This window comes from Nicotiana sylvestris, chromosome 10 (assembly GCF_000393655.2).
Source record: "Nicotiana sylvestris chromosome 10, ASM39365v2, whole genome shotgun sequence".
Taxonomy (NCBI): Eukaryota; Viridiplantae; Streptophyta; class Magnoliopsida; order Solanales; family Solanaceae; genus Nicotiana; species Nicotiana sylvestris.
Window position 1 is genome coordinate 153,636,425 of NC_091066.1, and position 12,001 is coordinate 153,648,425.

The 12,001-nt window shown below is 32.6% G+C and overlaps 1 protein-coding gene across 10 annotated transcripts; it reads left to right on the forward strand.

Moving 5' to 3' along the window:
• Positions 1–1,505: 1,505 nt before the first annotated feature.
• Positions 1,506–11,475, forward strand: LOC104221222 (ureide permease 1-like). 10 transcript variants are annotated; one of them, XM_009772269.2, is made up of 9 exons: positions 1,506–1,675; positions 5,895–5,960; positions 7,411–7,713; positions 8,585–8,723; positions 8,843–9,017; positions 9,363–9,406; positions 9,521–9,618; positions 10,224–10,598; positions 11,046–11,475. In XM_009772269.2, the coding sequence occupies exons 3-9, from the start codon at positions 7,477–7,479 to the stop codon at positions 11,196–11,198; spliced, it is 1,221 nt and encodes a 406-aa protein (XP_009770571.1). In that variant the 5' UTR covers positions 1,506–1,675; positions 5,895–5,960; positions 7,411–7,476; the 3' UTR covers positions 11,199–11,475. The 10 variants fall into 10 exon arrangements, with proteins under 10 accessions (XP_009770571.1, XP_070016568.1, XP_009770566.1 ...); XM_070160467.1 differs by having other exon boundaries at positions 1,518–1,675; positions 5,844–5,960; positions 7,219–7,713; XM_009772264.2 differs by having other exon boundaries at positions 1,518–1,675; positions 7,219–7,713.
• Positions 11,476–12,001: the final 526 nt, after the last annotated feature.

Below are 12,001 nucleotides of genomic sequence, written 5' to 3' on the forward strand. Positions count from 1 at the left end.
ATGTTTCTATCAAAATAGAATTTCACAAAAATCCAATTATATCCGACTTTAATTGACCTATTACCAATATACGAAGAAAAAAAATGAAGATTTTGAAAAATAATATATATAAGAACATGATGAAAAACGAACATTGACCCATAATAGCAAAATGATAGAAATTAGTAATATCCTATTCCTACTTTCAACAATACCCCAATTAGTATATGAAATATGTCCCTTTCTTTGTGTGTGTTTGGAGGGGGAGGGGGAGGGGGGCGGGAGGGGGGGGGGGGGGTTGTGAAGTGACATCCATACATATTGTCACCATGCAATTTGGTCGTCGAAGACTTTTGGTGACATGGTTACATAATATTGTTGAACACCCATCTCTCTGCAGAGCATTCATAATTTAAAAATTTTGAATTCGCCATTGCATGTTAATGGTTCGAGTAAATTGGGATTCGAGTCAGAAAAATTCTATGTTGAAAGGTAAATTATTTTCTAACAAAGGCAATTTTATATATATCTGGAACTTGAACTCAAGATTTTTTATTAAAGGTAAACAAGTATTTACCACTCCACCACTATCCTCATTCGTGCATGAACAAGAACTGTTTAGTGTCAGATTTTTGGAAAGACAGCAATATATTCACATACAGCTAAGCAATTATAATCGTTTGTAAAAATAAAAATAAAAAGAATGGTTGATATATGCTTTACTTCAATGTGGATATATATTATATAATCCCATGTACAATGCCAAAATGGAAGATCATATGATTATTTAGATATCCTTCTCTCTTTTTTATAAACAAATGCTTCCCACTTTTCCATATCTCATTTTGCTTTGCTTCTCCTCTCATCCTTCAATATTGCCAGAGATAACCTTTTGGTGTACTTTTTGGAGTTCAATTCTTGTTAAGAAGTGTACTTTTGCAAATTGGTCTTGTCGGGTGTTATAATTGGTATGTGGAGCTTTCACCACTTCTCAATTTATTAATTATTCACAATAAGGACAATTTTAGTATTTATATTCCCTCCATTTCAATTTGTGTGAAGGTATTTAAATTTTGAGAGTCAAATAAATTATTCTTTTATCATAATTTTTTATATATTTTAAATTATTAGTTATTATGACTTATACTACTTTTTAGTAGTTTTTAAATATATAAATTTTATTTTGAAAAGCTAAAAAGTTTTATGTCCAAATGCATAATTAAAATTAAGGAATTTAAATCTCGAAAAGTAAAAAATATCACATAAATTGAACAGAAAGAATATATATTTAGTTTGGGTTGGAAGTCTTCTTCTACTGTTCGAAAAATGTGTCTACTCAAACACCGTTCCATAAAATGCAAATGTTAGGGTCACGTACTAACTCAAGTATGAACACAAAAACAGCTAAGCAATTTCAATCAATTTGTAGAAAAGAATATATAAATAAATAAATCCCAAGTAAAATGGGAGCTCAATTGCACTTGGGATTATATATATCTATACCCTTCACTCTTTGTAGTTAGTTACCAATTACCAATATTCCTACCCACTTTTCAATATCTCATTACTTTTCTTATTTAATTTGCCTTTTCTTCTTCTTCTTCTTTTCCTAGCTTCTTCACAATTGCAAGATATCACCCTTTTGCTCTACTTCTGAAGTTCCATTCTTGTTAAGAAGTGAGTTTTGGTGGGATTGGTATGTCATCTATCCTTTTCTTTCCTACTCTTACTTTTGTTGTTGAATAATTCTTCTTGACTTTTGACACGATGAGTGGTTTATGTTTGAGAAAATAACAAATTAACAATGGTTACTTTTGGTTGGGAAATGGTGGTTAACTAGTCTAGAAAAAAGAAATATTCAATGTTGTCTTTTTGCCTTTTCGTTTTCGTTTCCCTTTGGCAATCAGACATGGCGAATTGGGTTGCAAGTTTGAGAGAGAGAGGGGATTTTTGGGTGCAAAATGGCCGGTGAACCGAGTTCGAACCCTAAGTATGAAAAAAATTCATGTTATGGAGTGCTTTCTCTATAAATGGTTCTAACGCGGCTCGAATTTAGATATAATTTGGATCTAATATGGATACCGACACATGACGAGAAACCAAAAAGAAAAAGTGTAGCATATCCTGAAAATAGTTTAATTTTTATTTATTAACGGTACTTATAAGAGAGCACTTAAGCAGTTAAAATCTTTTTTGGTTTAATCATTCAGTGTTTGAAATTTACTGATCAAACTAATTCAAATTCACGTGCTAGAAAACTAACTATGGGGGACTTTTGTGTTTCCTGTTTAAAGTTTGAATGAATATGAATTTTCTGACTACAGGTGAAGGAAATATTTATAATTCCACCACATCCCTTGGGTTAGAAGTCAATCATGGTTAAGTGGTCGTTATAAGTAGGAGTTGAAATTTTGGGAGAAAGGGTGGATAATGTGTTGGAGGCTTCCAAATTACACCGAGTAGAAAACAACGATTAAAATTTAAATTCTTTAATAAAGTTTTGCATGTGTAAAGGTAGGATTAGTAAATTATACTTATGTAACGTTAAAAAATTCTAGAATCTCTACACGTTAAAAAAAACACCCTAGCCAGGTCAGTTCTTTCACTTTTTGTTTAAGCTTTATACCTTAATCGTACTTTTTCAACTTCAAACAATGCCTAACCAAACTTATATCTTAATTACTTTAATTGACACATGCCTAACTTTTTTTGTGTCATTTTCTACGTTATGAAACCTTCCCACTTGAATTGGTGGAAATGAAAAAATCCAAAAGTTAATAGTCTCTAATTAAGGGTTAAAGCCGAGAGATTTGACCTTAATTAATTTCTTGTTGGACAAAGCTGTCAACGCAAAGGTGGATTTATAATTTTTAACTTATTTAGTACGAAATAATGTATATATAAGCTAGCCTACTAATGACATGTGTCCACCGCATATTTAAAATGACTTAAATTTACACCAAACTTTTATACGTTGATTATCGTACTTTAATATTTACTTTATTCTTTTAACTAGTATTAGTACCCGCGCGGTGCGCAGATAATATTAAAGAATGTGAATTATATCATATTGTTTGAATCAAATTTTAATTACCTTCTTGTTACCCAAGGAAACATACCCAATAAAAGAATCTTATAAAGTTATAAAAGGATTCATATAGTCATCGAATTACTTTCAGTTCATTATTTTACTTTATTACATAATCTGCTATACTTAATATTATCTCATTACGTTTTATTAGCTTGTCACTTGACTTAATATTTTTCTCAATTGCTCTCCTTTTAATATAACATAAATATCTATTTTCTTATTCCTAAAAATTTTTCTCGGAACTTTTTTTCCATTTTTACGTTCATCTTCAAAACTCTAAAGTTATTATAAATTAATAAATATTATAAATATCAACAAATTGTCTCTATCCTTCACTTTGTACATTTTTATATGATGTTTTAATTGATTAGTCTCACTTAGAATTTCACCTATCAATATTCAGTGTTAAATTGTGAATTTGAATGTGATCTTTACGATTAAGTTATATATTTTTAATAATTATTATTTTTGTACTACATGCAATAAGCAAATATAGAAGATAATATAGAAGATACAGATGCATACTATCCTCCTTTTAATATAATATAAATAGATTATAATATATTATGGATGAATTTAGTTTTTCTTTTTACTGTAATAAATTTTTTTGTTAACTTTTACTCTACTACTTAGATTAATATTTAAATTTATTAATAATATTATTTAGTATTATTTATTATTTTTATTTTATTTATTATGTAAATGTAAATTATAAATTTTCATACACTATCTCCGCCCCCTCTTCTTTTATTATTTTTCCTACTATAAATTTTATAAAGTTATTCTATTTAGTATTTAAGTCAATAATATATTAAAAAAATAGAAGAGTATCTGTTCATATTTTTACATCCTGTAAGTTTTCTTTTCATATTCAAAAACTTGGATATGATCCGATTTATATGTTTTTCAATTCAAAAGCTTGAAAAAGAATTGAGTTGATACAGTTTAAGAAAATAAATTAACAGAATAGATATAGATTATTTTTATTCTTACTTGTAGTTATTATTTTTATCTTTTTTAAAATCTTATCAGTAAAGATAAGATAGTAGGTTGTATCTTAGAAAAATATTAACTTTCTTTCCATTAAGATTCCAAAGAATCTTATTTAATATTTTTTTAATTTAAATTCAAAAAATAATTTCTCTTAAATTTAATTTAAATATTATTATAATATTATCCTAAATTGCCAAGTGACTTTATAGTAGTTTTCCCCTTGACTTAATTACAATACAAACTTTATTCCTTATATATATATAGAGAGAGAGAGAGGGTGTGTGTGAGAGAGAGATTAATTATGACATTTCATATCATATTTGTCAAACTAAATATTTTGTTAATATGTACCTAAATTAAAAAAATAATATCACCTAAATTTTAGTTGGAAATGTATCATGAAGGAAAATCAGTCCAAATTCAATCCTTTCGTTTTTCACTTTGACCAAAATTAAAGAAAGAATCTTCCTTAAGTAAAAATATTTACTACATAAAAATTTCTTGAACAATTTACAGATTTGGTATTCTTCTAATAAGCATAATGTTCCTAAATATACCATATTTCATATTATTTTTATCCTAATCTTGTCAATCTATATTAGATTTTGTCCTAAAATCTATTTTGATTTTGTCTTAAAAGTGCCAAGTGGCTTAACCAAATGCAGACTACTCTCCTTTTAATATAATATAGATATAGATTTTAACTATTGTTTTAGTTCTTTTAATGTTCATTAAGAAAATAATAAATATAAGATATAGTTTACTAATTAAGTTACCCCTATTCAGTGGCGGATCCAAGATTTATAAATCGTAGGTACTTCACTTATTTTAGTGTAAATTAATAATGGTCAAATATGATCATAGTGGATGCTCATGGTCAATTATCTAAATTTTTAAATATTATATATGAATACATAATACAACTTGGCCAAAGGCAATGGGTGCTTTAGCACTCATACCTCAAAACATAAATCCGCCACTGTCCCTATTTAATATTTTTGAGAATTAAGCATTATTAGAAAGAACTCTTACTTTTTGAATATTAAGGCTATAGTTAGAAACAATCAACAAATTTAATTTTGAATTCCCAAGTTGACAATTATTGTGCGACAATTATTTTGAGCTAAAGCGGCAGTTAAAATGGGATATATGGAAAAGGACAATTCAGTTTTGAAGTTATCATTTTTTATATTAATAAGTAATTCTAAAATATGACATTATTCTAGTTTGTCCCTTCAGTTAGAGTAAATATTAGTCCTATTGATACCTAAAAAAAAATATTAGTCCTACTGAAAAAGAAAGGAGAGAGAGAGTTGAAAACGAACGAAAAATACCAAAAAAGAATAAATAAAGAAAGATAGTTTGAAAAAGAATAGAAAAGAAAAATAGAAAAAGAACATTGACCAATACTAGAAAAAACAAAAAAAACCCATAAATTTCCACATTTCAACTTTCAACAATCACCCAATAAATAAGGTGAAGTACTAAAGTTTCCCTTTCATTTGGGGCAAGTGTAAAAGGTGACGTCCACTCAAAATTGTCAACATCCAATTTGACCGCCGATAATAATGTCCACATGGTCACATATTAGAGCAACAACCTTAATTATTAACCGTCAGATTCCAAGAATCCGACAGCCAAGATTCTGACACCATGATTCACAACTAAGTAAATCAATCATTTGTTACAAAAATATTACTGTATCTTCATTGATTTCATATCCCAAGTAAACAATAATGGCAGTTTCTATAATTATATATATTCACTGCTCTTTTTGTAGTTACCAAAAACCAATGCTTCCCACTTATCCAGATCTCACTTTGCTATTCAGAGATCCTCATTTTGCTGTACATTTTGGAGTTCTGGAAAATCCTTTTGGTGGGGTCTTATAATATAGGTTGGTTATCTATCTTTTTCTTTGGGTTGAAAAGAATCTATTTTTTTGTGTTGCTATTGCTTGTGTTTTGTTAGCCGAGGGTGTACCGGAAACAATATTTTTGCTGTCTTAAGGTGGGGTAAGGACTGCATTCACACTATCGAGGAGACCCACATATGTAATTTCACTGGGTTTGTTGTTCCTGTTGTTGCCCGCGGTGAATGAACCATAGAACTATTGGGTTCAACTGAATCCAGTACTTTCGACGTGGAGCATAAATTTATGTGTGAAAAATCATTAAAATTGCAATAAATAGTAGATATGAACTCATAACTTTAAATGATGAACCCATAGAACAAAAATCCTATATCCATCTCTGGGTGTTGTTTGTGTTTGCACGAAAACTTTGTTTGTATATATTGTTTAATGTTGAAAGATTCTTTTTTTATGATTAAAAAATTAAGTTTTTAATACCCTTTTGGCTTTTCGATATGATGAGTGGTTTATGTTTGAGAAGCAACAAATGGATATTTGGTGGCCCAAATGGTGGTTGAGTCCAAAAAAGTGTTCACTGTTTTGTCTTTTTACCTTTTTGTTTTTGTTAAAGATTCTTGATTCCCTTTTACAATCTGAAATGGTGAGTAATTGGGCTGATATTTGAGAGGAAAACTTGATTCTTCAATTGAAATGGTTTGTGAAGGCTATAATTTTGTAGTCAATGATTTCCTTTTAAATAGTAGAAATAAAAATAGAAATTTCTTGATCATGCAATCTTTTTACAGAATTGCAGTAAGTGCATATCACTCAACTACTAAGCAAAGATCCTTTTATGCTGATTCCAATTTCTCAAAAGTGTTAGCAAACTCTATATGCAGCAATTTTGTTATTATGTCACCAGAAATTTTCTTGATCATATATGAGTTGAGCTTATTCCCCAGCCGAGGGTCTATCAGAAACAGTCTTTCTGCCCTTCCAGTGTAGGGGTAAGGCTGCGTATATATTACCCTCCCTAGACCCACTTGTGGGAACTCACGGGCTTTGTTGTTGTTGTATACGAGTTGAGCTTAAATGAAAGATGTGAGGTTTCATATCGCCGAACCTAACTTGTTTAGGACTGAGGCGTAGTAGTTGTTGTTATTAGTATCACTAGAAATTTTCTTGTGCTATATTCAGATTGTTCATACTTCTTTGTTCTCAACTTTGTGGGGGGATTTTGTGAGTGTGCTACTTTTTTCTTGGTAAACAGATTGGTAAAGTTTCTATCTTTGTGGTTTCTTAGGGTGCAGACACAGATATGTATACGACAAATCCCAGTTCCCTGTCTCTGGGGATGTGGTCCCCACGGCAGTGGCGGAGCTGTTTGCTGATTTCCCATTTCATTGATCATTTCTGCAGGCAATGAATTTGGGAGTGTGTTAATCTGTTGAACAATTAAAAGATTGAATCTTCAATGTTTTTCCTCTTTGGATAGGACTATTGGAGTGTTCCCAAGTTGGTAATACTTTCACCTGAAGGTGTATTATCTAGTGGATTGAAGATGTATATGGTAGAGAGCAAAGGTGGGGCTATAGCTTGTATGCTATTGTCTCTGTTATTGTTAGGGACATGGCCAGCTTTATTGACTTTGCTCGAAAGACGAGGGCGTCTTCCTCAACATACTTACCTTGATTATACTATTACCAATCTGTTGGCTGCTGTGATCATTGCTTTAACCTTTGGTCAGTTTGGGCCAAGCACACCAGAAATGCCTGATTTCCTCACTCAACTCTCTCAGGTTAGTGCCCTTCATTGCCAAGAATTTAATTTGCTTTCAAATGGGACTAGGCATTGATGCAAGATGGAAATTCTATTTTTCATGTCAATGTTTCTAGTATTCAATTTAGGACATTGTTCAATTGTCAAAGGTGAATACCTGCAGGCCTCTTCTATGTTGGCATACTTTCTGTTTAATTAAGTACATGAAACATGTCGCTTTTTTTTTTGTCAGGGGATAGAGTACCTAATTAAATCTATAACGTGGCTGCAATTTTGTGCTATACAATGATGACCAGAAAGCGGACACATTTGATTTATAAATCGAGTTATATTAGGAACTTTTGACAAGAGGTCAGTTGTTTACCAGAAACAGCTTCTCTACCTTCTCAAGGTAGGGGAAAGGACTGCGTACACACTACCCTCCCCAAACTCCACTTGTGGGACTACACTGGGTTTGTTGTTGTTGTTGTTGTTGTTGTTGTTTTTTGTTGACGAGAGGTCTGTGAAAGCTTTTACCAATTCACTTAACTTTAGGTTCCAGAATAATACTACTCAGATTCTTCTGTTCTTCTGCTGATTTTTCTGCTGAATTTGATCCTGATACCTGGAATTTGATTTATTCGTATGTTCTTTCATCAATTCACCTGATAAGAATTTCCTCATTCAACCTGAAATTTGTGTGACATCTGTATTATGTGCTTCTGTTAACTTTACCGCTTCAACAAGAGGTCTTGCCACCAAAGAGTGATGTACTATTAGGAACTAACATCTCCTTTTTAGAATACGTTACATAGGTCTCACGTGATGTTATTGAGTTTTTCATTTTTGAATTTGCTCAATAACAAGCATTTTGAAACTTCCTATTCACTTGTAATGGATGAACGTTGCAGGATAATTGGCCGAGTGTCTTGTTTGCAATGGCTGGAGGGATGGTCCTCAGCCTTGGGAACCTTTCAACTCAATATGCTTGGGCTTTTGTTGGTTTATCAGTCACTGAAGTGGTCTCTGCTAGTATTACAGTTGTTATAGGTATCATTTTAACTTCAGTAATCTATATTTTTCTGAAGTAAGTTGGTGACTACTCCGTGGCCAGCGGGCTTAGGCAAGGTGTTGAAACATGACATGTACTGTTCCTTTGGCTATGACAGGAACGACATTGAATTATTACCTTGACGACAAAATTAACAAAGCTGAGATTCTTTTTCCTGGAGTTGGATGTTTCTTGATTGCCGTTTGTTTAGGCTCTGCTGTTCATTCGTCCAACAACGCTGATAACAAAACCAAGCTTGATGATTATTCAAATGACTGTAAAGATGGAGTCGGGTATGCATCAGTATGCTAAGCATACTTCCCTGGTTAATTCTTACAATGTTTATGGTTTCCTTTCTTCTGATCATTTTAACCAGTAAATAAAGTTTTAAGGAAACCGACCTTTTTTCCGGCTTTAGGTCCATGTCATAAAATTTTAACGTCTTTGCTGTTATAAAATTTGGCCAATAACCTATATTGCGCGAACTCTCCAAAATGCTGCTGCACTCATCTCGGATCCTCCAAAAATGCACTACTTTTGGAGGATCTGACACGCATCAGGTGACATTTTCGGAGAGTCCAAGCAACAAAGCCAATAAATACAGGAAATTGATGTCCAATTCAATTGAAAACTTGCAGGACTAATGGAATTTCTTCCTTCAAACAAACAAATTTTAATACAGGTATTTTGAGCCAGAGCATCTAAAATTTGAATTCCCATATCTTCTTCCTTATATTATATTGGCAGGTTTCCTTTTTCTAATTCTTATAAATTTGGCAATGCTGAATATCCTTAGGTGGTACAAATGATCTGGAGGATGGTGGTTCTTCTGGGAAGGCAAAATTTGGGACTGCGGCTTTCCTTATAGAACTTGAGAACACGAGATCAATCAAGGTCAGAATTTCTTTTTCTTATTGCATTTTCATGCTCTACTTCACCATTAAATTTGAGTTTACTGCAGAAATTATTTAAAGATGTGCTACTTAGAATAATTACTTATCAATCCACTATGCCTCAAATCTCAAACAAAGTTGGCGTTGTCTAATAAGAATCCTCTGTACAATTCTGCTGTATTCAAGTCCAAATCCTTCCTATACTACTTCGCTTCTAAACAATTCATCTATGAAGGCAAACTAATTGTAGTATATCCTTAACCAGAAGTCTCGGATCCGGGTATGGAGTCGCTTTTGTTAGGGAGCAATTTACCCCCCCCCCCAATGTAGGGCTTCCCCGGCGAATCCGGATTTAGTCGAGCACCAATGACACTGGCTGGGAAACAAAAACAAAAAAAAAAAAGAAACTAAGGGCAGTCTAAAATAGTGATTCTCCAAAACTCACACTTTATCGCTATACTTGCCTATAAGTCTCTAACCAGACTAAGAAGACTCTTGGCAAATACGAGTTTAATTTAGGTGTAACAACAACAGAAGAACCTACTTATGTCTGTGAAATGTATTGTCGTTACATCCTAATTGTTGTATTCTAATGTCTGCTTGCAGGTTTTCGGGAAGGGCACGTTCATTGGTTTGGCCATAACATTTTTTGCTGGGATTTGCTTCTCAATGTTCTCGCCTGCATTTAACCTAGCGACAAATGATCAATGGCATACTCTCAAAGATGGAGTTCCGCACTTGACTGTCTATACAGCATTTTTCTACTTCTCATCATTTTGTTTTGTGATTGCCATGGTTCTGAACCTCACCTTCTTATACTACCCTATACTAAATGCACCCAAGTCGTCGCTAAAGGCTTATCTCAACGACTGGAATGGCAGAGGTTGGGCCCTTTTGGCTGGACTTTTGTGTGGTTTTGGCAATGGTCTACAATTCATGGGAGGTCAGGCTGCTGGATACGCAGCTGCAGATGCTGTTCAGGTTTGTACATTTATTGATGTCTTAGACTTTCAATTAATGTATATCAACTACGCCTCAATTCCCAAGAAATTTTGAGTTGACTTTATGAATCCACTATGTTAATTTCAGTCTATCCAATCATTATAACGAACCTTCCTCCTTTGTCTGAGTTTATTAACGCTCTACAGAACTTATATAGTAGGGATAACTATTGAACTTTCCACTAAAAAATGTGACACTATTTCCTTTTAAGTATACTCCATAAAGAATGACAGCTTTCTACATTTGGAAACACTTTAACTTTAAACTTCTTATTTTATCCTCAATGACATGACTTTACAGCCACTCAGATGTCACGACATGTTTAAGACCAGAAGTTCCACAAGTCCTTCTTTATTTCTTAAATTCTGTGCCTATTATATCTGTGTTGAACACACTTAGTCATTTGAAATATGTGGAAAATTTCAGGCACTGCCTCTTGTGAGCACATTTTGGGGGGTGATTTTGTTTGGAGAGTATAGAAGATCATCAAGAAAAACATATACACTCCTTGCGGGCATGCTGTTTATGTTTACAGTAGCTGTTGCAATTCTCATGGCATCGTCAGGTCATCGGAAGTAGCCATGTGTATAATAGTAAGAAACCAATATAATGTTTCGTTTGTACATATCATGTTTCTTTTTCTTGTTGCACCCTTGAAATTAGTGAAATAATTTAGTCGAACGAATGAGGAGGATTGATTTTTTTTACTCCTCTCGTTTATATGACGGTGTTTGATTCGACATAGAGTTTAGCATGTTAAATTGGCTTATGTATCCCCGAATGTATTTCAAAAGCTCTTTCTTATTTAAAGGTAATGGAATCTGAATTTTCCTGAAAACAATTCTGTCCTTAGCAATTATTCTTCTGTTCAACCATTCAATTTCAGTTAAGTTCAGTAGAAATCAGATAGTATGATGAATCGTATGAACTAAAAAGATGATTATTGATTCATATAGCTGCTCTTAGCTAGTTTAAAAACTCACAAGCCCGAATAAAGGAGAAGGGTTGTGGTAAACCAATAACCATCGTAAAACTAGTGAATCTATGATGAATCGTCATAGTACAGAATACTTTGGTCTGAGATGAGCTTGAATGGAACGACATGATCAGTGAGGATTCATATAGCTTGTTTTGAAGAAGAAATCCTTTATGATCTTGTATGTTGCGAACAAGCTTTACAGACACTGTAGTTTTGCCTATCCAAATACAATTCTGCAACTCATTCTATGTATCCATTTAAGTGCAGACGAATTGCTCTTTTTCTTCTCCTTTCTGATGATGTGTCTTAGTTCATGTGCAATGAAATTTTGATGGAGTGTGATCTGAATGCATCATTTATTTCGATTCTGCTATCGAATCCCAAACTTCCTGTTAGTGAATCC

Coding starts and splice junctions, on each gene's coding strand:
- LOC104221222 (XM_009772235.2), top strand. CDS start 6,445: ATGTTTGAGAAGCAACAAATGGATATTTGGTGGCCCAAATGGTGGTTG. Junction 6,577..7,410: donor CCCTTTTACAATCTGAAATG/GTGAGTAATTGG, acceptor CTCTTTGGATAG/GACTATTGGAGTGTTCCCAA. Junction 9,018..9,362: donor GACTGTAAAGATGGAGTCGG/GTATGCATCAGT, acceptor GAAAACTTGCAG/GACTAATGGAATTTCTTCCT.